The 24,434-nt window shown below is 38.9% G+C and overlaps 2 protein-coding genes across 5 annotated transcripts in view; one reads left to right on the top strand and one right to left on the bottom strand.

Moving 5' to 3' along the window:
• The window catches only part of LOC110005070 (uncharacterized), a 50,108-nt gene extending 33,767 nt beyond the window's left edge, over positions 1-16,341 (top strand). For 2 of the 4 annotated variants that reach the window (XM_065960228.1, XM_065960231.1), the window contains 20 exons: positions 36-159; positions 254-447; positions 3,266-3,396; positions 3,637-3,931; positions 4,072-4,158; positions 4,414-4,683; positions 5,056-5,262; positions 5,369-5,638; positions 5,862-6,089; positions 6,177-6,300; positions 6,395-6,588; positions 12,091-12,221; positions 12,459-12,753; positions 12,889-12,975; positions 13,231-13,500; positions 13,871-14,077; positions 14,184-14,453; positions 14,677-14,904; positions 14,992-15,115; positions 15,210-16,341. In XM_065960228.1, coding sequence (XP_065816300.1) covers positions 36-159; positions 254-447; positions 3,266-3,396; positions 3,637-3,931; positions 4,072-4,158; positions 4,414-4,683; positions 5,056-5,262; positions 5,369-5,638; positions 5,862-6,089; positions 6,177-6,300; positions 6,395-6,588; positions 12,091-12,221; positions 12,459-12,753; positions 12,889-12,975; positions 13,231-13,500; positions 13,871-14,077; positions 14,184-14,453; positions 14,677-14,904; positions 14,992-15,115; positions 15,210-16,123 — 4,650 coding nt within the window. In that variant the 3' untranslated portion in view covers positions 16,124-16,341. Of the gene's footprint in view, positions 1-35; positions 160-253; positions 448-3,265; positions 3,397-3,636; positions 3,932-4,071; positions 4,159-4,413; positions 4,684-5,055; positions 5,263-5,368; positions 5,639-5,861; positions 6,090-6,176; positions 6,301-6,394; positions 6,589-6,784; positions 7,015-12,090; positions 12,222-12,458; positions 12,754-12,888; positions 12,976-13,230; positions 13,501-13,870; positions 14,078-14,183; positions 14,454-14,676; positions 14,905-14,991; positions 15,116-15,209 lie in introns of those variants that run through there. The other 2 variants (XM_065960229.1, XM_065960230.1) reach the window with 2 other exon arrangements.
• Positions 16,342-16,993: 652 nt separating this feature from the next.
• Positions 16,994-22,736, bottom strand: LOC109980074 (extracellular calcium-sensing receptor-like). Its single transcript, XM_065960478.1, has 10 exons — positions 22,290-22,736; positions 21,911-22,110; positions 21,629-21,729; positions 20,450-20,950; positions 19,839-20,333; positions 19,460-19,660; positions 19,222-19,345; positions 18,885-19,078; positions 18,516-18,797; positions 16,994-18,424 (listed from the first exon to the last, which is right to left on the bottom strand). The coding sequence occupies exons 1-10, from the start codon at positions 22,553-22,555 to the stop codon at positions 18,002-18,004; spliced, it is 2,787 nt and encodes a 928-aa protein (XP_065816550.1). The 5' UTR covers positions 22,556-22,736; the 3' UTR covers positions 16,994-18,001.
• Between the last annotated feature and the right edge of the window lie 1,698 nt (positions 22,737-24,434).

Genomic DNA, 24,434 nt, shown 5'->3' with positions numbered 1-24,434 from the left:
TAATATATATTTACAAATGTATTTTTTCCACACAGCCACCTCAGTCAGTATGTAGTGAGAGCTGTCCTCCAGGTACCCGCATGGCCAGAAAGAAAGGGGAACCTGAATGCTGTTTCGACTGTGTCCCTTGTTCTGAGGGGAAAATCAGCAATACAACTGGTGGGTTTTCATGCTTAATATATTTCTGTATTGTCTTTTAGAAAATTGTTCTTTTTACAAAACAATAAGCCTCACTAACTTCCCCTTTTTTCAGACTCCATAGAGTGCACAAGTTGTCCAGAGGACTTCTGGTCCAGCCCAAAGCATGACATCTGTGTGCCTAAGAAGACCGAGTTTCTCTCTTTTCATGAGCCGTTGGGTATCTGCTTGACAACTGCCTCATTGCTGGGCACATTTCTCTGTTCTGTCGTCCTGGTAATCTTCATCCATCATCGCAGCACACCCATGGTACGAGCCAACAATGCAGAACTGAGTTTCCTCCTCCTAGTGTCACTTAAACTATGTTTCCTGTGTTCACTTCTGTTTATCGGCCACCCCAGATTATGGACGTGCAAGTTGAGACATGCAGCATTTGGTATAATCTTTGTGCTTTGTGTCTCATGTATTCTGGTGAAAACTATGGTGGTTCTTGCTGTGTTCAAAGCCTCTAAGCCAGGAGGTGGAGCTGTTCTCAAGTGGTTTGGTGCCATGCAACAGAGAGGGACAGTCCTGGTTCTTACTTCTATTCAGGCAGTAATTTGCACCATCTGGATTGTCATCTCCTCACCATCTCCACATAAGAACACCAAATACTACAATGACAAGATAGTGTATGAATGTGTTGTTGGGTCCACCATTGGCTTTGTTGTCTTATTGGGTTACATTGGCTTTCTGGCAATCCTCAGCTTCCTGCTTGCATTTCTGGCAAGGAATCTTCCTGACAACTTCAATGAGGCCAAACTCATCACTTTCAGTATGCTTATTTTCTGTGCTGTGTGGGTGGCCTTTGTCCCTGCTTATGTCAACTCACCAGGCAAATATGCAGATGCAGTGGAAATATTTGCCATCCTAGCCTCCAGTTTTGGCCTGTTGGTGGCACTGTTTGGACCCAAATGTTACATAATCCTGCTGAGACCAGAGAGGAACACAAAAAAAGCAATAATCGGGAGAGGAACCACCAATTTGTCAAAGTAGCAACTGTTAAACTTTCATGTGGTCTTAACCAGTTTGTATGTTGCATTTGTTCAGTAGAAATCTCCCTGAAGTCAGTTTTGCTGCTTACAACTGTGTCCTTTGTCTAATCAGAAATAAAGCATATTTGTGTGTTATTCAGATCTATGATTTGTAAATATATGCATGAAAGAAAGATCATCACGAGTTCCTTGTAGAAAGCTTACATTTTTACATTTTTCACTCATGCACTCTTGAAAATTTCCTGAAAATTTCCAGACAGCCTGAAAACAAACAAGACTTAGTTACAGTAATAATGTTACTCACCCACTCTGCTTCTTGGTTCACTTTAATTGGATAGACTACACAACAAAACAGCACCCACCATACACCCCCAAGCCTACAAAGACCACCTCCAACAACACAAAGATGCCCTCTTCCACACCTGATCCATCTACTACTCTCAACTCATACAGTCTGGCTCCAGAAGACCCAAAGCATTATTCTCCACAATGAACAAACTCCTCAACCATCTGGACTGTTCCTATTCCTTCACAGCAACAAATACACCTCCTTCCTGTCATTCTTCCAAACAGCAAAATAGACCATCTACAACAACCTGGCCCCTCCTTTCAGCTTCCCCCCCTTAACCTCTAAGGCCCTGTCTCAGTTGTCCCCTGTCTCCCCTACAGAGCTTTCAGACCTCATGGTGGGATTGAAAACTTCCACCTGCCTTCTGGACCCTGTCCCCTTGTCAAGGCCTGCCTTCCCAGCCTATCCCCACTCATTATCTCAACAGTAAACTCATCCTTTTCCACTGGCACCGTCCCACTATCCCAAAAACTTGCTGTCACAGCCATTTTGAAAAAACCTGGACTTGATCCCGACATCCCAAACCACTACAAACCCATCTTCAACCTCCCATTTCTTTCAAAACTACTGGAAGATGCTGTCGCTTCTCAACTCAAAATTCAGCTCTCTGCCTATAACCTTTATGAATCATCCTCAAACCTCAACATCCTCATCCTACTTGACCAAAGCGCAACATTCAACACCATCAACCATTCCATAATTCTCTCCTGCTTTGAAACCACTTTTAACATCACCAGCACTGCTCTCTCCTGGCTCAAGTCATAGCTCTCTGACAGATATCAGTTCATCAGCATAAACCAATGCAAATCTCCCACTGCTGCTCTCTCCCAAGATCTTCCCCAAGGTTCAGTTCTTGGACCCCTGCTCTTCATCATGTACATGCTCCCCCTGGGTCACATAATCCACCGCCATGGACTTCAGTTTGACCGCTTTGCCAAATCCATAACTCCTGTCACTCACTCACTCAATCCTCACTGACTGCATCATAGAAATAAAATCCTGTCTTCAAACCAACTTTCTCAAACTCAACTGCGACCAAATCAGAAGTCATCATCATCTGCACCAAATGCATCACCAAATCCACCAACAACTTATCCCTTTCCAACGGTGGATCCACAGTGCTCCCTTCCCCCCACATCTGTAACCTCGGTGTCATCTTTGATCAAACCCTGTCCTTAGACCAACACATCAAACACATCACCAAAACAGCCTTTTTCCATCTCAGAAACATCTTATTTATAAAAGCGCTATAAATAAAAGTCTTAATTATTATTATTATTAATTTGTATTTAAAAAATGTGCAATGAAGAATTCATTTTGTAACTCATCTGTTTTGTTTTATCAAGGCTAAGAGTTAAACATACATTAGCATAATTCATTATTTGTGGCTGAGTTGACTGAGATGGGGGGGGTGTTTTAGTTGTTTGCCAGGTGGTTTTAGGCCCTCCTCAATTCTACCTGTTTGCCACAGCACACAATTTGTTATGTGTTTTAATGTCCTGCCCCCATATCCAACACCCAGATGACTGGTGTTATAAAGAATTGAACAATAAAGGATAGTGTGCATTGGGATTAAATGCCCTGCATATAAAGATAACTCTGTATGAAGATGGGAACCAGTTGTAAAAGGAGGAGGGCAGATATGGGAGCTTTTCTTAACACATATTATTTTATCTTGGTTTATTTGTCCCTCTTCTCCTTCCACTCTGTATCTAACTCTTTTTCTTTATCTTGTAAATTACAGAGAAAGTTTCAACTTAATGAAATGCACAAGCCTGGAGATGTGGTTCTTGGTGGGCTATTTGAGGTGCACTATTCCTCTGTTTTCCCTGAGTGGACTTACACCTCAGAGCCACAATGGCCCATCTGCAAAGGGTAGGTTTCACTAACATAGCAGACGGAAAGCATCTGTGTTAATTGTGTTGTTTGATTATTGCATCAGTATAAGGACAGTGCTGTAAAACATGTTTAAAGTATAACATTGAAATTGAAATATGTTATCATCATAGTGCTTTTTGATAAATATCCAGCTAGTTTTTGCAATATTTACTTTGAATACTCTGGTTACTATTATTCATTTATTTTCGTTTTTAATCTTTATACTGTGTGTGTTAGGTTTAAAACTCTAGGGTTCAGGCATGCAATGACCATGGCCTTTGCTATTGATGAGATCAACAGGAGCTCCGATCTGTTACCTAATGTGACTCTAGGATACAGTCTGTATGACAACTGTGGTGCACTTATCATTGGATTCAGTGGTGGATTATCACTTGCCAGTGGCAGAGAAAAGCACTATGTGTTTGAGGAGAACTGTTTAGGGACCCCTCCAGTCATGGGGATAGTTGGTGATTCTGCCTCTACATTTTCCATTGCCACTTCCAATGTGCTGGGTTTATACAAAATGCCTATTGTAAGTTTCTCTGTCTTTTTTTTTGTTGGTATTTAAGTATGTTTATTTAATGTCTAAAATCACTGCATTATTTTGAAGTGAGGTATTCTTAATATATGATTATCTTAAAAGGGTGTCAAAAATTGTATGTTCCTTTATAGGTGAGTTATTTTTCCACTTGTTCCTGCCTTAGTCATCGGCAACGGTTCCCATCCTTCTTTAGAACAATCCCAAGTGATGCTTTCCAGGTGAATCCTTTTTACCGCAATGAGAATTGCAATATTTGTCAGTTTCATTCACAGTAAGCTTGAAGAAACTGACATGACAAATAACACGAGACAATTTTTACTCAATCTTTTTTTCACATGTATGATTTTAGTGTGAAGGATATATATTCAGTTATATTAAATTGAAAATTTACTGTATGTGTATCACCAAAATTTCTGTTTATTGTGTATGTCATTTAAATGAGTTTACTGGTCTAATACAATATGTTGTATTAGGTGCGTGCAGTGATACAGATTCTGCAACACTTCAGCTGGACTTGGGTCGGCCTGCTAGTCAGTGATGGTGACTATGGACTCCATGTTGCTCGATCCTTCCAATCTGATCTGACTCAATCCAGTGGAGCTTGTCTGGCCTACTTAGAAGTTTTGCCCTGGGACAGTGACCCAGCTAAACTTAGTAGGATTGTTGATGTGATGAAGACATCCACAGCCCGTGTGGTTATGGTTTTTGCACAGGAGTTTCACATGATACATCTTATGGCAGAGGTTAGAATAAAAATACTTTATATACTATTTAAAATGCTAAGTGTTCGAAAAATAAAAGGATTAAAAAATTTGTTTAACATTTTTGTGCAATTATGAGAGGACTAATTTCATGCAGTTGAAAGAATTATAAAAAAAACTTGAACAATTAGAATAAATGAAATCAGATTATATAGGAAAGTTACAAAAAACTATGGAAGCCAGTTGTGAATTTCACAACGTTGAGCACTTTTAGAAAGCAAAAAAACAAAACGTTACGCATGAAAAGTAAGATATGATATGACATGTTTGATAAGTGACTGCTCCTTTACATTTCAATAGACTCTTTTAATATCTGTGCTAATGTCTCTAAACTCTAAATAATGCTACACACAGGTGCTTAGGCAGAATGTGACAGGCTTACAGTGGATAGCAAGTGAAGCCTGGACAGCATCTACTGTGCTTCAGACACCCGAACTCATGCCGTACCTGAAGGGCACGCTCGGCATTGCCATCCGTCGAGGGGAAATACCAGGACTGAAGGAGTTTTTAATACAAATACATCCTGACAAAGTAAACAATGACAGCTCTGGAACAAGCATGGTGGGAGTTCACGAACAATTTGTTTTAAAATGAATAGTTACTGATTGACTTTTATTTGCGTTATATCTGTTAATACAAATTAATTTTATGATATACTGCATTTCAGGTGAGGCAGTTTTGGGAATCCACATTTCGGTGTAAATTTGCTTCACCGGGTTGGCTGAAAGCTGGGGAAACACTCTGCAATGGAGAAGAAGACATACAAAATGTTGAGAGCGATTTTTTAGATGTTTCAAACCTCAGGCCTGAGTACAATATTTACAAAGCTGTGTATTCTCTAGCGTATGCCCTTGATGATGTGATGAAGTGTGAGCCAGGGAGAGGGCCTTTCAGTGGGCACAGCTGTGCCAATTTTCAAACTTTGGAGCCATGGCAGGTGTGATATCACTTTAAACTCTACCTTTGTTTTCATTGATAGATGCTCAATCATTTGTTACTATGTTTTGTGTTTTGTTTTATTTATTTATTTTGTATACAAATATAGAGATAGAATAAAAGGATAAAAATAAATGACAAGTTGTACATCACTGAATAGTGGGATAAACCTTTGTTTAGTTTGAGTCCTTAATACTCCCTTTGTTTCTGTTTTTCATTTGTAGCTTGTTCATTATTTACAAAAGGTTAACTTCACCACATCATTTGGTGATCAAGTTTCATTTGATGAGAATGGAGATGTGCTACCAATCTATGATGTCATCAACTGGCTGTGGCTCCCCGATGGAAAAATTAAAGTTCAAAATGTGGGTGATGTTAAGAGGTCTGATTTCAAAGGTGAAGTTCTTAAAATTGATGAAGACAAAATCTTCTGGAACTTTATTACTAAAAAGGTAATTTCTGATTATACAGATAACATTGACTGCAAATATAAGCCAGATTGAGTAATATATATTCACAAATGTATTTTTTCCACACAGCCACCTCAGTCAGTATGTAGTGAGAGCTGTCCTCCAGGTACCCGCATGGCCAGAAAGAAAGGGGAACCTGAATGCTGTTTCGACTGTGTCCCTTGTTCTGAGGGGAAAATCAGCAATACAACTGGTGGGTTTTCATGCTTAATATATTTCTGTATTGTCTTTTAGAAAATTGTTCTTTTTACAAAACAATAAGCCTCACTAACTTCCCCTTTTTTCAGACTCCATAGAGTGCACAAGTTGTCCAGAGGACTTCTGGTCCAGCCCAAAGCATGACATCTGTGTGCCTAAGAAGACCGAGTTTCTCTCTTTTCATGAGCCGTTGGGTATCTGCTTGACAACTGCCTCATTGCTGGGCACATTTCTCTGTTCTGTCGTCCTGGTAATCTTCATCCATCATCGCAGCACACCCATGGTACGAGCCAACAATGCAGAACTGAGTTTCCTCCTCCTAGTGTCACTTAAACTATGTTTCCTGTGTTCACTTCTGTTTATCGGCCACCCCAGATTATGGACGTGCAAGTTGAGACATGCAGCATTTGGTATAATCTTTGTGCTTTGTGTCTCATGTATTCTGGTGAAAACTATGGTGGTTCTTGCTGTGTTCAAAGCCTCTAAGCCAGGAGGTGGAGCTGTTCTCAAGTGGTTTGGTGCCATGCAACAGAGAGGGACAGTCCTGGTTCTTACTTCTATTCAGGCAGTAATTTGCACCATCTGGATTGTCATCTCCTCACCATCTCCACATAAGAACACCAAATACTACAATGACAAGATAGTGTATGAATGTGTTGTTGGGTCCACCATTGGCTTTGTTGTCTTATTGGGTTACATTGGCTTTCTGGCAATCCTCAGCTTCCTGCTTGCATTTCTGGCAAGGAATCTTCCTGACAACTTCAATGAGGCCAAACTCATCACTTTCAGTATGCTTATTTTCTGTGCTGTGTGGGTGGCCTTTGTCCCTGCTTATGTCAACTCACCAGGCAAATATGCAGATGCAGTGGAAATATTTGCCATCCTAGCCTCCAGTTTTGGCCTGTTGGTGGCACTGTTTGGACCCAAATGTTACATAATCCTGCTGAGACCAGAGAGGAACACAAAAAAAGCAATAATCGGGAGAGGAACCACCAATTTGTCAAAGTAGCAACTGTTAAACTTTCATGTGGTCTTAACCAGTTTGTATGTTGCGTTTGTTCAGTAGAAATCTCCCTGAAGTCAGTTTTCCTGCTTACAACTGTGTGCTTTGTCTAATCAGAAATAAAGCATATTCGTGTGTTATTCAGATTAATGACTTGTAAATATATGCATGAAAGAAAGATCATCACATGAGTTCCTTGTGGAGGGCTCACTTTTTTTTTTTTTTTTACATTTTTCTCCTGAAATAACAAAACAAATAGTGACACAAAGGACAAAACGGGGAGGACAATTTTACAGGCACACAGAGAGAAAAAATAAATGAAAACAAAACAACAACAACAACAACAACAACAACAAAAAACTGGGGGAAAAAACAAACAAACAAAGAAAAGAAAAGGGGGGGGGCACAAAAAATAATTAAATAAATAAAAACCTAAAACTCAAGTTTATATTAATGAGGGAAGAAACAAAAACAGAAAAGAACACTCGAGAAGTTGTTTAAAAATTAACAGATACAAAGTAGTAGTGGTAACAGATATGGTGTTTATTGTTATGATGGTAGTGAGAACAGAAGTTTTTTGTAGTTGATTGATTAATTGGGTTGAGAGCTCTGGCTTACAGGTGGAGGTGTTTGTAAATGTAATGCCCAAATAAGAGGGGTCCAGGTTGCTTCAAAGTAATGAGTTTGGTCTTGGAGCGAGGCTGAGAGCTTTTCCATTGATATGTATTGTGATAGGATGTTTAACCAGTGTGATATGTTAAGTTTGTGTCTAGTTTTCCAGTTCATCAATATGGTATTTTTGGCAGTGCTAAGGGCAATGAGTATAGGTCTGGGGCTATTGGTTGCTGGGTTGATTACTGACAAGTCTCCCAGTAAGCACAGTAAAGGTGATAATGGAAGGCTGCACCCCAAAAGATTGGACAATCTGTCAATGACCCCCTCCCAGAAGGTACGTACAGGGGGGCAATCCCACATCGCATGATAATAGTTGTCTGTTGAGTTGAGTGTGCAGGATGATCAAATGTCTGAACCTATAAGTCCCATTTTGTATATTTTATGTTGGGTGAGATGAGCTCTTTGTAATACCTTGTATTAAATTAATTGTAAGTTAGTATTTTTGGACATTGTGAAAGTGTTCTGACAGATATGAGACCAGTATTCGGCATTAGGGTTGATCAACAGGTCGTTCTCCCATTTTTGAATAGGAAGTGATGTTGTTGTATCCAATTTTAATAAAAGTTTATATAGTTTAGATAATACTTTTTTGTGCCTTTGATCTTGTGTATTTCTTCTACCAGTGCTGGAGGTCGTAGGTAATTGCTTGTGGTATTGATTTTGGATTTGAGAACAGATTTTAACTGTAGATATTGAAGGTACTGGTCAGTACTAATGCCATAATTTCTTACAAGGTTTTCAAATGAGATGAGGTTGTTATCATAAAAGATGTGATCTAGGTTCTTTTCTTTTCTTTCCAAGTGACAAAGTTGAGAGGTGAATTGTTTAATGTAAAATCAGAGTTGGGCTGGGGTTACATTTACAGGGAGCCAGTGTAGATTTGGTAATTTTGATGATTCTCTACCAAGCTGTCAAAGTTGTAGAAATGGCATTCATTTTGAAGCAATTGTGACGTTTAAGGCTTGTGTTCAGGAATGGTAAGTCTGATAATGATATAGTATCTTTACATTGGGTTTGTTCTATTTCTGTCCATGAATAGTTTTGTGTTTTATAGTTAATCCATTTGGTGATGTACTGTAATTGGTTTGCGAGGAAGTAGAACTGAAAATTAGGTGCCTCTAGTCCTCCTGTGTCTTTACTTTTTTGCAGTGTATTGAGTTTAATCCTTGTTTTTTTTATTTTTCCAATAGAACTTGTTGGGATCATTGAAAAGAGATAATTTATTTTTGGTAATATTATCATTTTGACTGCAGCTATTCTACCTGTAACAGAGAGTGGCAGCTTCATCCAGCGGGTTAGGTCTTCCTTTATGTTTTTAAGCAGAGGGGTGAAATTTAATTTGAACTACTCTGACAGGTTAGCTGATATGTGTATGCCTAAATATTTAATGGTATCAACAGATAATGGAGTTGGTATATTTTGGATTAAAGCCATCCAGTCTTGTCCACATAGTGGGAGAATTGCAGATTTTGTCCAATTTATTGCATAGTCTGATATCTTTGCAAACTTGTTAATGAGCTTGTTGGATTCTTGTAGTGAGTTGGATGTGGATTGGAGGTACAGTAGAATATCATCTGCATAAAGACTTATCTTGTGATGGGTGTTGGAGATGTGGATACTTTGGATATTATCATTCTGGCGGATAGCTGCAGCAAGAGGTTCAATGAATATAACGAAGAGTGATGGGGAAAGTGGGCATCCCTGTCTTGTTCCCCTATGCAAAGCAAATGGAGCTGAGGTTATGCCATTGGTTATGACTGTAGCCATGGCTGAAGTGTATAGTGTCTTGATCCAGTTGATAAACAGTTCTTCAAAACCAAATTTTTTAAGTGTTGCGAATAAGAATGTGCGGTTTACTCTGTCAAATTCTTTTTCAGCATCAAGTGAGGCAATGATGGTCTTTAAATTGTTTAATTTTGAGATATTTATTAGATTAAAAAGTCTGCACATGTTGTCAGAGGAATGCCTACCTTTAATGAAATCAGTTTGATCAGGGTGTATTATGAGAGGGATTTTATTTTCAATGTGAATGGATAGAGCTTTACTTATTATTTTAATATCTGTGTTAATAAGTGATATTGGACGATAGTTAGAGCATTGTGTTGGGTCTTTATCTGGCTTTGGTAACAATGAGAGGATGGCTGTGTTCATGTTTTGCAGAATTTTAGATGTATGCTGAGTTTCTTGACACACTTTAATGAATAGTGTCGAGATTGTGCTCCAAAAATGTTTATAAAATTCAGCAGGGAAGCCATCTGGACCTGGTGATTTATTGTTTGGCATTTGATTTAGTGCTATAAAATATTCATTTTGTGTGAATGGTTTTTCTAAGTCATTTGCTTGATCCTTTGTTAATTTGGGAAGGTTAAGGCTTTCTAGAAAGGAGTCAATGTCTGATGGTTACAGTTCCTTGTCACAGGAGTATCATTTGCCATAGAATTATCTGAAAATATTGTTAATGTCTTCAGTTGTTAACATTGGCCTCCCTTCTAAATCCATTACTGTAGAGATTAATGATTTGTCTTTATTGTGCTTGCGTTGGTTTTCTAAGTATTTCCTGGATTTATTGTTGCGTTTGAATTTCTCACATTTTTACACTTTTCACTCATGCACTCTTGAAAATTTCCTGAAAATTTCCAGTCAGCCTGAAAACAAACTTCAAAAGACTTAGTTACAGTAATAATGTTACTCGCCCACTCTGCTTCTTGGTTAACTTTAATTGGATAGACTACAAAACAAAAGCCCCAAAGCATTATTCTCCACAATGAACAAACTCCTCAACCATCTGGACTGTTCCTATTCCTTCACAGCAACAAATACACCTCCTTTCTGTCATTCTTCCAAACAGAAATATAGACCATCTACAACAACCTGGCCCCTTCCTTTCAGCTGCCCCCCTTAACCTGTAAGGCCCTGAAACCACTTTCAACATCACCGGCACTGCTCTCTCCTGGCTCAAGTCATAGCTCTCTGACAGATATCAGTTCATCAGCATAAACCAATGCAAATCTCCCACTGCTCCTCTCTCCCAAGATCTTCCCCAAGGTTCAGTTCTTGGACCCCTCCTCTTCATCATGTACATGCTCCCCCTGGGTCACATAATCCACCGCCATGGACTTCAGTTTAACCGCTTTGCCAAATCCATAACTCCTGTCACTCACTCAATCCTCACTGACTGCATCATAGAAATAAAATCCTGTCTTCAAACCAACTTTCTCAAACTCAACTGTGACCAAATCAGAAGTCATCATCATCTGCACCAAATGCATCACCAAATCCACCAACAACTTATCCCTCTCCATCGATGGATCCACAGTGCTCCCTTCCCCCCACATCTGTAACCTCGGTGTCATCTTTGATCAAACCCTGTCCTGAGGCCAACACATCAAACACATCACCAAAACAACTTTGTTCCATCTCAGAAACATCGTATTTATAAAAGCGCTATAAATAAAAGTCTAAATTATTATTATTATTAATTTGTATTAAAAAGAAAGGTGCAATAAACTTTAGCATCATCCAGGGCGCTCTGGTGGCGCAATGGTTAGGGCGCGCGTCCCATGTATTGAGGCTGTTGTCTCAAGTGGGCGGCCCAGGTTCTGCCCGTGGCCCTCTCCCCGCATTTCAGTCCCCACTCTCTCTCCCTGGCCTCCAACTCTATCCACTGTCCTATCTCTCTACATAAAGGCACAAAAGCCCAAAAACAAATCTTTAAAAAAAAAAAAACATTAGCATAATTCAATATTTGTGGGTGAGTTGACTGAGATGGGGGGTGTGTTTTAGTTGTTTGCCAGGTGGTTTTAGGCCCTCCTCAATTCTACCTGTTTGCCACAGCACACAATTTGTTATGTGTTTTAATGTCCTGCCCCCATATCCAAAACCCAGATGGCTGGTGTTATAAAGAATTGAACAATAAAGGATAGTGTGCATTGGGATTAAATGCCCTGCATATAAAGATAACTCTGTATGAAGAAGGGAACCAGTTGTAAAGGGAGGAGGGCAGATATGGGAGCTTTTCTTAACACATATTTTTTTATCTTGGTTTATTTGTACCTCTTCTCCTTCCACTCTGTATCTAACTCTTTTTCTTTATCTTGTAAATTACAGAGAAAGTTTCAACTTAATGAAATGCACATGCCTGGAGATGTGGTTCTTGGTGGGCTGTTTGAGGTGCACTATTCCTCTGTTTTCCCTGAGTGGACTTACACCTCAGAGCCACAATGGCCCATCTGCAAAAGGTAGGTTTCACAAATGTAGCAGACAGAAAGCATCTGTGTTAATTGTTTTGTTTGATTATTGTATCAATATAAGGACAGTGCTGTAAAACATGTTTAAAGTATAACATTGAAATTGTAATATGTTATCATCATAGTGCTTTTTGATAAATATCCAGCTAGTTCTTGCAATATTTACTTTGAATACTCTGCTTATTATTTATTATTTTCGTTTTTTAATCTTTATACTGTGTGTGTTAGGTTTGACACTATAGGGTTCAGGTATGCAATGACCATGGCCTTTGCTATTGATGAGATCAACAGGAGCTCCGATCTGTTACCTAATGTGACTCTAGGATACAGTCTGTATGACAACTGTGGTGCACTTATCATTGGATTCAGTGGTGGATTATCACTTGCCAGTGGCAGAGAAAAGCACTATGTGTTTGAGGAGAACTGCTTAGGGACCCCTCCAGTCATGGGGATAGTTGGTGATTCTGCCTCTACATTTTCCATTGCCACTTCCAATGTGCTGGGTTTATACAAAATGCCTATTGTAAGTTTCTCTGTCTTTTTTTTTTTGGTTTTTAAGTATGTTTATTTAATGTTTATTAATGTAATGTCTGAAGTGAGGTATTCTTAATATATGATTATCTTAAAAGGGTGTCAAAAACTGTATGTTCCTTTATAGGTGAGTTATTTTTCCACTTGTTCCTGCCTTAGTCATCGGCAACGGTTCCCATCCTTCTTTAGAACAATCCCAAGTGATGCTTTCCAGGTGAATCCTTTTTATCGCAATGAGAATAGCAATATTTGTCAGTTTCATTCACAGTAAGCTTGAAGAAACTGACATGACAAATAACACAAGACAATTTTTACTCAATCTTTTTTTCACATGTATGATTTTAGTGTGAAGGATATGTATTCAGTTATATTAAATTGAAAATTTACTGTATGTGTATCACCAAAATTTCTGTTTATTGTGTATGTCATTTAAATGAGTTTACTGGTCTAATACAATATGTTGTATTAGGTGCGTGCAATGATACAGATTCTGCAACACTTCAGCTGGACTTGGGTCGGCCTGCTAGTCAGTGATGATGACTATGGTCTCCATGTTGCTCGATCCTTCCAATCTGATCTGACTCAATCCAGTGGAGGTTGTCTGGCCTACTTAGAAGTTTTGCCCTGGGACAGTGACCCAACTAAACTTAGTAGGATTGTTGATGTGATGAAGACATCCACAGCCCGTGTGGTTATGGTTTTTGCACAGGAGTTTCACATGATACATCTTATGGCAGAGGTTAGAATAAAAATACTTTATATACTATTTAAAATGCTAAGTGTTCGAAAAATAAAAGGATTAACAATTTAGTTTAACATTTTTCTGCAATTATGACAGGACTAATCTCATGCAGTTGAAATAATTATAACAAACTCGAATAATTAGAATAAATGAAATCAGGTTATCAAGGAAAGTTACAAAAAAACTATGGAAGCCAGTTGTGAATTTCACAATGTTGAGCACTTTTAGAAAGCAAAACAAAAACCAATACGCATGAAAAGTAAGATATGATATGACATGTATTATCAGTGACTGCTCCTTTACATTTCAATAGACTCTTTTAATATCTGTGCTAATGTCGCTAAACTCTAAATAATGCTACACACAGGTGCTTAGGCAGAATGTGACAGGCCTACAGTGGATAGCAAGTGAAGCCTGGACAGCATCTACTGTGCTTCAAACACCCGAACTCATGCCGTACCTGAAGGGCACGCTCGGCATTGGCATCCGTCGAGGGGAAATACCAGGACTGAAGGAGTTTTTAATACAAATACATCCTGACAAAGTTAACAATGACAGCTCTGGAACAAGCATGGTGGGAGTTCACGAACAATTTGTTTTAAAATAAATAGTTATTGATTGACTTTTATTTGCGTTATATCTGTTAATACAAATTAATTTTATGATATACTGCATTTCAGGTGAGGCAGTTTTGGGAATCCACATTTCGGTGTAAATTTGCTTCACCGGGTTGGCTGAAAGCTGGGGAAACACTCTGCAATGGAGAAGAAGACATACAAAATGTTGAGAGCGATTTTTTAGATGTGTCAAACCTCAGGCCTGAGTACAATATTTACAAAGCTGTGTATTCTCTAGCGTATGCCCTTGATGATGTGATGAAGTGTGAGCCAGGGAGAGGGCCTTTCAGTGGGCACAGCTGTGCCAATTTTCAAACTTTGGAGCCATGGCAGGTGTGATATCACTTTAAACTCTACCTTTGTTTTCATTGATAGATGCTCAATCATTAGTTACTATATTTTGTGTTTTGTTTTAATTATTTATTTTGTATAGAAATATAGAGATAGAATGAAAAGATAAAAATGAATGACAAGTTGAACATCACTGAATAGTGGGATAAACCTTTGTTTAGTTTGAGTCCTTAATACTCCCTTTGTTTCTGTTTTTCATTTGTAGCTTGTTCATTATTTACAAAAGGTTAACTTCACCACATCATTTGGTGATCAAGTTTCATTTGATGAGAATGGAGATGTGCTACCAATCTATGATGTCATCAACTGGCTGTGGCTCCCTGATGGAAAAGTTAAAGTTCAAAATGTGGGTGATGTTAAGAGGTCTGATTTCAAAGGTGAAGTTCTTAAAATTGATGAAGAAAAAATCTTTTGGAACTTTATTACAAAAAAGGTAATTTCTGATTATACAGATAACATTGACTGCAAATATAAGCCAGATTGAGTAATATATATTCACAAATGTATTTTTTCCACACAGCCACCTCAGTCAGTATGTACTGAGAGCTGTCCTCCAGGTACCCGCATGGCCAGAAAGAAAGGGGAACCTGAATGCTGTTTCGACTGTGTCCCTTGTTCTGAGGGGAAAATCAGCAATACAACTGGTGGGTTTTCATGCTTAATATATTTCTGTATTGTCTTTTAGAAAATTGTTCTTTTTACAAAACAATTAACCTCACTTACTTCCCCTTTTTTCAGACTCCATAGAGTGCACAAGTTGTCCAGAGGACTTCTGGTCCAGCCCAAAGCATGACATCTGTGTGCCTAAGAAGACCGAGTTTCTCTCTTTTCATGAGCCGTTGGGTATCTGCTTGACAACTGCCTCATTGCTGGGCACATTTCTCTGTTCTGTCGTCCTGGTAATCTTCATCCATCATCGCAGCACACCCATGGTACGAGCCAACAATACAGAACTGAGTTTCCTCCTCCTAGTGTCACTTAAACTATGTTTCCTGTGTTCACTTCTGTTTATCGGCCACCCCAGATTATGGACGTGCAAGTTCAGACATGCAGCATTTGGCATAATCTTTGTGCTTTGTGTCTCATGTATTCTGGTGAAAACTATGGTGGTTCTTGCTGTGTTCAAGGCCTCCAAGCCAGGAGGTGGAGCTGTTCTCAAGTGGTTTGGTGCCATGCAACAGAGAGGGACAGTCCTGGTTCTTACTTTTATTCAGGCAGTAATTTGCACTGTCTGGATTGTCATCTCCTCACCATCTCCACATAAGAACACCAAATACTATAATGACAAGATAGTGTATGAATGTGTTGTTGGGTCCACCATTGGCTTTGTTGTCTTATTGGGTTACATTGGCTTTCTGGCAATCCTCAGCTTCCTGCTTGCATTTCTGGCAAGGAATCTTCCTGACAACTTCAATGAGGCCAAACTCATCACTTTCAGTATGCTTATTTTCTGTGCTGTGTGGGTGGCCTTTGTCCCTGCTTATGTCAACTCACCAGGAAAATATGCAGATGCAGTGGAAATATTTGCCATTCTAGCCTCCAGTTTTGGCCTGTTGGTGGCACTGTTTGGACCCAAATGTTACATAATCCTGCTGAGACCAGAGAGGAACACAAAAAAAGCCATCATGGGGAGAGGAAACACCAATTCGTAAAAGTAATAAATACTGAAATGTTATATTAGACAAAAACAAGATGTTTTTTTAGAAAGGCACTTCTTTAGACAATCATTCAAGTTAGATCAGGTGAAACTTATGTTTATGTATGGATTTCCAGATGTTTCATGTCATAAATTGGACGAATTCAAACTTTTATTTTCTAATTTGAACCAAACCATTGATTAAAAAAAATGAAAGCAACAATTGGAATGTCATCAATGTGTTGGATATTTTTTTATTTTTTTATTTTTGTTAATGTTCTAGTCGTTTGTGAGGATTACCAACTGGTATGATACCTTCTGGTATCGGGCTGCCTTCATATCAAACACTAATTGTCATCTTACCCATTCATTTGACCACCAACCACTTTTTACTTTGAGATAACACAGTTGTGAAATAATGAAGTAAATCACCCAGTTTAAATGATAATTTTCAAAATGTATTGTGGGTGTTCAGCTGCAACTTGTGATATGAGTGTTCATTTTTGGATCTGTGAAAAACAATAAAATATAATTTGCAGGTAATATGATTCAATATCTTTTCTAGCCACTGTTGGTTTTTAATTTGCATGATCAAACAGTAATGCAGAGATGGATTAACCGTGATGTGTTGAACTTCTCAAATTTGGCAATCACTGCAAATCAGTACCTTCTTGCAGTATTACAACAGATCATTTTCACAGCGTGAAGCCCATGAACTGTGGCTGGACAGCACAGTTCAAACAGACTGTGTGGCTACTTCAACCTGTTAACATGCATACCAAAATTAACAGCAGGAGGTTTTTGCACATGCACTGATCAGGTGTACTCTATTGAGCCAGTGAGTCAGAATCAGAAGAAGAAGCAGAGGCCAAGAATTATTATTTATTTGTGTTGGTTGTTCACTACATGTTGAGTAACAAATTGCTTTGCCAAACATATCATACTGTAGTTACCTATTAGCTTACATGTTTTCAGAGATTCCTTTTTGTTTTACATATATGCAATGCTAAATTCTGGCTATGTGGCATTAGCTAGTGCCATATCATAATAGAACGAAACCACTTCGATCAAAGAAGCTATAACTCTCCTGGAGCTCTTTGGAAAACGCAGACTATCTTTTCAGGATGACAGCAAGCTCACCTGTTGTTATGAAGGTCCTGTTTGAATGATAAGGTAGGCTAGCTTAACAACAGCCACAACCCCGAGATTGATTGACACATGTACAGAAAAATCCGTTTTGGACCTAGACTTGTTGTGCATTAGGGATGTTTCTCTATTGGTTAAAACAGCAACAGCCTTGGCAACGACACTGATTGACATAAAGACAGATCAGTGTAGCAAGCACCATGTATTGTTTTGGTTGGTTAAAACCAGAACAGGGACTGTTCAAAATCAGGACATGCATTTGCCATGCCACTCATTGGTAAAGTGTAGAACTGGGATGGCACCAGTGCATGGGAAGCAGCTAAAACAATCTATATGTACAGTAATGGGCTAAAACAGCACTATAAGGTTTGTACAGGTGTCATCTGAAAAAAAATTCAAAGCAGTGACAATGCAACAAATTGGAAAGCAGTCCAAAGTATTCATCAAGGAAAAGAGTCTTGTGTTTCCTTCAAAATAAGCTAAAAAGTTTGCTTTGAGAGAACAGATAGAGCCTTCTGGCAATTAATAGCAGATATCCTTTTAGCAATTAGTAACTTAGTTATTGTTTATTTCTATAATAATTAATAATTATAATATAATTCTATTAATATTTTTATATTCAATTGAATGACGTATGATCGTTAAATATTCAAAGACGAGGATCACTAATAGGACCCATAAAAGTTACAGTAAAGTGTATTTGTAGCATTTTATTAGCTTAGTTAAGAACATGGATAATGTATATGTGCTACCTGGTCATTAGGTTTTTCTTGGTGTTTTTCTCTGGCCTAAAAACTATGATGAAACACTTTGGAGTAAAAATACATAAAAGTAAACCATAGCTAGAAGCCAAAATTGCAAATATCTCAACAGCAACAGTGTATTTTCCAGAAGAGCTTACATACGCAGGAACAAAAGCTACCCACACGGCACAGAATATCAGCATACTGAAGGTGATCAGTTTGGCCTCATTGAAGTTGTCAGGGAGTTTACGAGCGAGAAAAGCCAAGAGGAGGCAGGTGCAGGCCAGCAGGCCAATGTAGCCAAGAACCAGAGAGAATCCCACCACAGAGGCCATGGCACACTCTAGCGTGACCTTTGATCCTTGGAAACCCAGATCACGTCGAGGCACTGGAGGACTGATGGACAACCATGTGGTACAGATGATAATCTAAATATAAACAGAGAGTAATTTATTTGATGTAACATGTACTATACTGGGCTTAATTTAAAGATTGAATAAACAGTTTAAGTTGAATTACTTGTATACAAGTAAGAAGGCAGACACTGCCTCTTTGTTGGCTCGGACCAAACCACCGAATCAAGGCTCCAGCACCAGGCCGAGCTGAGCGGAATGCAGCCAAAACAACAATGGTCTTGACTTGGAGGCAGGAAACACAAAGAACAAAGCTGATCCCAAATGCTGCCTGCCCGAACCGACAGGACCAGATTGATGGACGACCAATGAACACCAGTGAGCACAGGAAGCAGAGCTTCAGGGACAGAAGAAGCAGGAAGCTGAGTTCTGAATTGTTGGCTCGCACCTAAAAAAGAGAGTTGAGATTAATTTGTAACAACTAAGGATATTGAAAATACAAAGTATTCTCCATTACATGAAGTTGTGATCTTACCATGGGTGTTTTGTGGTAGCAAAGAAATACCACAAACACAGCTGTTGTCACCACAACACCGGATGCAGCTACTGTTGTCAGAGTAATGCCCAATGTTTCATTAAAGGAAAGGAAGTCCAGCTGACGAAGGATGCAGGCAGTTCGTTCGTCATTGGACCAGAACTCAGATGGACATCGCTCACAATGAAGAGAACCTGTAAAAGAAAAAAGAAGAGAGAGGGGACAAGACAGTAGTAACACCAAGAGGGAGAAAGTGCAAGTGAGCTTAAGCAGTTTTACTGCATTTTGGAGGCTATTTGACACAGGTATCTGATATTTGATATTTAAATTTCCTTACCAGTTTCATTGCTTATTTCCCCATCAGCACATGGGATACAGTCAAAGCAGCAGAGAGGCTCACCTTTCCTGTTGGCCTTTCGGGTACCTGGGGGGCAGCTCTCATTGCACACTGAAATAGGCACCTGAACAATATGGCAACTAATGTTCTCAATGAACTAATATACGTTTTCTAAAGCAACAATTTATTGAATTGAAATTTGTAAAAAATCTGAATGGAAATTATTTTCACGTTAAACCTGATTAGATCCTGTGCTCCACTGAATAGCTGAGTCGTCAAGATGGAGGTCAAACCCATCCACACCACCAATTAAGACAAGTTTTTGTGACCCCCCAGTGGTTTTCTGCCAGTTGACAAGGTCATACTTGGGTGGAATATCTGCTCCTTCGAAATAAAATAGTTCACCCTGTGGTGTGGTGAAATTTACATTCTCCAGGTGCTGCAAAACCTAGGAGATGATCAAATTATTATTATACAAATGGTAATACAGTCTTCTTTAAATAATGCATTTACATTTTTAGTCATCATTTTCATGAAAATTGGTCATCTCATTTTAAAAGCATTAATTGTTAAAGGGTAACGACCCTTTCTCAGAGGAAGGCTATAGCGTTGCTTACCTCTATGGATTTAATGGGTTTCATGAGTTTTAAAGAAGAGCAGGTGGAGGTGTTAGTTTTTATTAAGCTGTCCATATCAGGGCATGAGAGAAGGCTATGAAGGGCATGCGCTGCAGCATAAACAGCAAGGTAGACATTATAAGTCACCCTCAGCTGAGAGATGTCAGTAAAAGGATGGCGTATCCTCTCCAGGGACTCTGTACCACTGCAGGGTGGAAGAGAATACTTTACTAGCAACCTGTTTGCTTGAGACTCTGATTGATCTGCTGCTTCAAGACTACAACCAAACTCCTTTTCCCAGAATTCTCTTAAGAAGTCATCCCCAGGACGACTTATTGGGTTCAATCTCGAAAGATATTGTTGAAATCCAGGCATAGTTGAACTTCGAATGGCAACGCCAAGAACACCATTTGCCACTTTTCTTGTGACCATATCTTGAAGAAGATCATTACTGGTGCTCCAAGCTTCACTGGCCAAAAACTGTCTGTCAGTCACCTGGAAATAAAAAAGGAAAGTCACAATCTCTCACGCTCTTTCACTGGCATTATACAGTATATATATTTCCCACTTATGCATTTTTTATTCAGTATACTTTAGTTAATGTCACTCACATTAATCTTGGCTAGTTGCAGGAATAGTTCCCTCACGTCTGTATACCAGGAAAAGACTACAATCACTCTGGCAGTTGAGGCCTGAATCGTGAGTGCTGCTCGTCTGGCATCAATCACAATTTTGTCTCTTTGGAGAGTTTCTACAAATGCCAGACACACCTCTTTCCCCCGAGTCTCCTCCTGAAATACCTGACAGAGACAAGTATAATAAGCATGTAACTTATTCAAATAACTTAAAATAACAAGAAAGTGAATTATTGATGTATACTGTATATATATTTGAAACGCTGACATGCTAAGAATATCTATGAAACAAAACACCTTTACTGCCATGTGTCCGTAATCGTTGTTTGCTACCACTGCCCCAATCCAATTCCAGTTGAAGCGAATGGCAAGCTGTGCTATAGCTCTTGCTTGGTAAATGTCAGAAGGGATGGTCCGGAAGAAATTAGGAAACTGAAGTCTATCACTCAGACAGGGGCAACTTGCCAAGTAGCTTATCTGAAAGTAAAAAAAGTTGAATCATAGTTATATTTAAAGAGCCTGTTAGGAGTTTTTTAGCTGATAAGGAAACAAATCCCAATTGATATTGATGCTGCTTCAAGAGCTAAAAAGAAAATAAACCGATCTGTATAAAGACTGACTATTTCTATAAGCTACAGTTTTGTTAAATGAATGAAACCACAGCTGTATGAGACGAGGCATTTAACAGCAGTCTTGCATGAACTGACTATTTCTCACATTTTCCACAGCTGACAAACATGCTGAGTGATACTTTGACTATTAAAATACAGTCAAAGTAAATAAAAATAAAAATGTTATGCATGTCCAGAACAAGATAAGTAAAGAGATAAGATATACCACCTTGTGCACAGGGGTTGCCAAAGATACACAAATGAAAAGATCCTCAAAGGGCCTTTTATGAAACATTGAATCAAAGATATTCTGATTAGAATTTCCAGTCTGTCATTTTCCTTCATCTCGTAAAGCTGTTGAGTTTATTTCCTGCCTAGGAGGAAACTTTCAATATAGAGTAAATCAAGCTTTCAGAGAGAGAGAGAGTGAGAGAGTGTAACACCAAACAGTGCCTTGTCTCAAGATATTAAAAGAGGGCACAAGTAACCAGAAAATAAAGAGATCAGATAACAGTGTTAATGCAGTATCCAAACCAAAATTTACTAAAGGTGCAGACAGTGGCCCAAGCATTCTGGAGAGTATCTGGCCTGTTACAGATGAAGCACCCCCAATGATCAAGGGAACAGGATGATCACCTGTTGACGTCATTAAAAGGCAAAATTAGAGGTTTGTAAAGCGACAACTAGAGAACCACAATATGTTGCCATTCTTTAAAAAAAGCTTTGTGTTTTCATCATTTGATTTAGTTGTTACAGGAAGAGATATGTAAACACAACAAGCTACCTCTTCTTTCTCCATATCCCTCTCTGTACATTGCAGAGTAATCTGAAGTATCATTTAAAATGCAGCTTGTGCTGTCTCCTCCAGTCTGTGAAAGTGCTGCCTGTAGAGCCCATGGTGGTCTGCCACAGCTATCAAAAATGCTGTATCCCAGCTTTACACCTTGTAGCAGTGTTGTGCTATTATTGATTTCCTCCACTGCAAACACCATAGCATATATGTACTGCAATGGAACATGCTCTAAACTGAGATAACAGACGAGAAGGGGTAACATAAGCATCAGTCATGGAGATTCTTTTTAGTAAGTCACGATTGCTCAGTCAATTTTAAAGACAAATTATGCAAGCATACAGTATATACAGTATACTCTAATAAATCCTCATACCACAGTTTTCACAGTAAATAATACAGTTGAGAGTTTTACCCAGTGCAAGGTCTGTAGTGTGGCAGTTGAGTGAAATCATTTTCTATAGTTGGAGGTTGGTAATGGAGACTGAAGAGCCCACCGATGACTACATCTCCATCCTGGAACAGACCCTGATTGCTGGGTGTACCCCACCGAGAACAAGTCAGTGTCTGAACAACCTGCAGACCAACCCTGAGCCCCAGCTGTCTGCCCCCAAGCCACATAAGCAGCAGGAATGGGGATGAGGAGGGCCACAGAGTAAAGAGGCAAGAGAACCAAGACATGGATGCAGCTGGTCTGGACACTTTGCATAAAGGAAGGAAATATATTGAAAGTTGCTGCAATAAAAAAGTCAAATAAAAAAAAAAACTCAATGTAGCACTTAAAGGTGAAATGTTTTCACCTTTTTTCCACCTGTTGAGAAAAGAAACACATTGAAATTCCAGGCATATATATTCAAACACCAGATAACCAAGACAAATTGCAACAACAGGATGTCTAACCAGTTAAGCAATCCCCTCCTCCTTTGAACAGTTGAACTGTTAATGTGAGTTTTTATAATAAACCTAAGCCGCTGTGCACACGAGTAAACACCATGGCACTGGCACATAAGCCCAAATCACTCCTCTCAAGAGTGAGAGAAAAACATCAACAGCATTATTGCAAATGATTTTGATTTATGTAGGAAGCTAGTATATGTGTGTGAATTAGAAGTTGCTAACCAATATATTATTATTCATTATCATTCATGATCTATAGCATTTGTCCTGTTCAGGTTATATATTACTTCATACTTTTTAATATGTAATTCTTTAATCACTGTTATACAGTTCCTGCTAACTGTAACTGTAGTCTCTACATGTTAGACATCATCAGACAAAAATGTAGCACAAATGCAATCCACAGTTGCAAGACTTACAGTGTACATCAACATTATGTCATTACTTTACTAGAGCAATTAACTATTGCTTTTTCATTGGGATAATACATAGACAGTCAATGTAGAGAACATGAAGAAGTAATGTAGGGGGGGAGGGGGGGAGTTAGTGGTTGTAGGCAGTGATGAATAATGACCTTTAATAAGCAGCTCATCTGTGCTTTTTTGATTAGATGATTATGCCAGTGAAATAATGATGTCAGTTTGCACAAGATTTTTTTTCTTTTTGCTGGGACTTCAGGGGCGTAAATAGCAGCCAGAGGGAAGACCAAAACATCATTTTTATATAAAATATTAATTAGTCAGAAATCAGTAAATACAGTACTGAGCTTCATTATTGTACAACTTATGAAGTTCTGTGCAATCACAGTTGTCTGTGACAGTGATTCTTGGCCCATAAAAACACTCCACTCTGAAGGCATTTCTCTATTTTAACCCTCTGTGGTCGGAGCATGTCGTATATGACACAATGGAGTTGTGTTTACATCTTCAGCTCCAAAAATAGAAACGTACGATTAGCAATTTACTTTACAATCCACTCTCTTTATTAGCTCGGCAGCTTTCCGATGACGAACTCAGTGTGTTTTTGCGACATCCATGGGCTTTTCTATCCCACTGAGAAGATCAGCGTATATTTAGTGACTATATGGATCAAATCCTCCCAAAAATGAATGTCATCTGTGATGATTTATATATTCATTTAAGTAAAATAGCTCACTCAGCTAAAACAGACGCTGCCACCTTGTTTTGGTCTGTCGACCATTCAGAGGCTGTATCTGCGATTAGCTGATATAAGTGCAGCATGAAACAGACTTCCCAGCATGCTCTCAGCACATAAATACAAAAGATAGAACTGATTTGAATTGATTCATCCTATTCAGATGATTCTAGGATCAGTAGATCTGTGCTCTTTTTTACAAAACAGCTCAACAATTTTTTTTTTTTTCTTTTTGTTATTTTTTTGGGCCTTTTTTGCCTTTATTGGATGGAATAGCTGAAGAGAGAGAGGAATTGCTGGGAGGAAAGAGTGGGGAACGACATGCAGCAAACGTCCGAGTTTGGACCCGAACCCACAGCCGCTACAAAGAGGACTCTAGCCTCTGCACATGTGGCGCACAACATACCGCTAGGCTATTGGCACACCCACAAAACAGCTCTAAATAATGTGTAGATTCTCCTTTTTCTTGAATAAATGCTTCTTTTTTTTTTGGGGGGGGGGGGGGCTT

The sequence above is a fragment of the Labrus bergylta genome, chromosome 11, assembly GCF_963930695.1.
Source record: "Labrus bergylta chromosome 11, fLabBer1.1, whole genome shotgun sequence".
NCBI lineage: Eukaryota > Metazoa > Chordata > Actinopteri > Labriformes > Labridae > Labrus > Labrus bergylta.
Note: the sequence above shows the minus strand (reverse complement) of the source record. Positions and strands in the feature narration are given on the sequence as shown.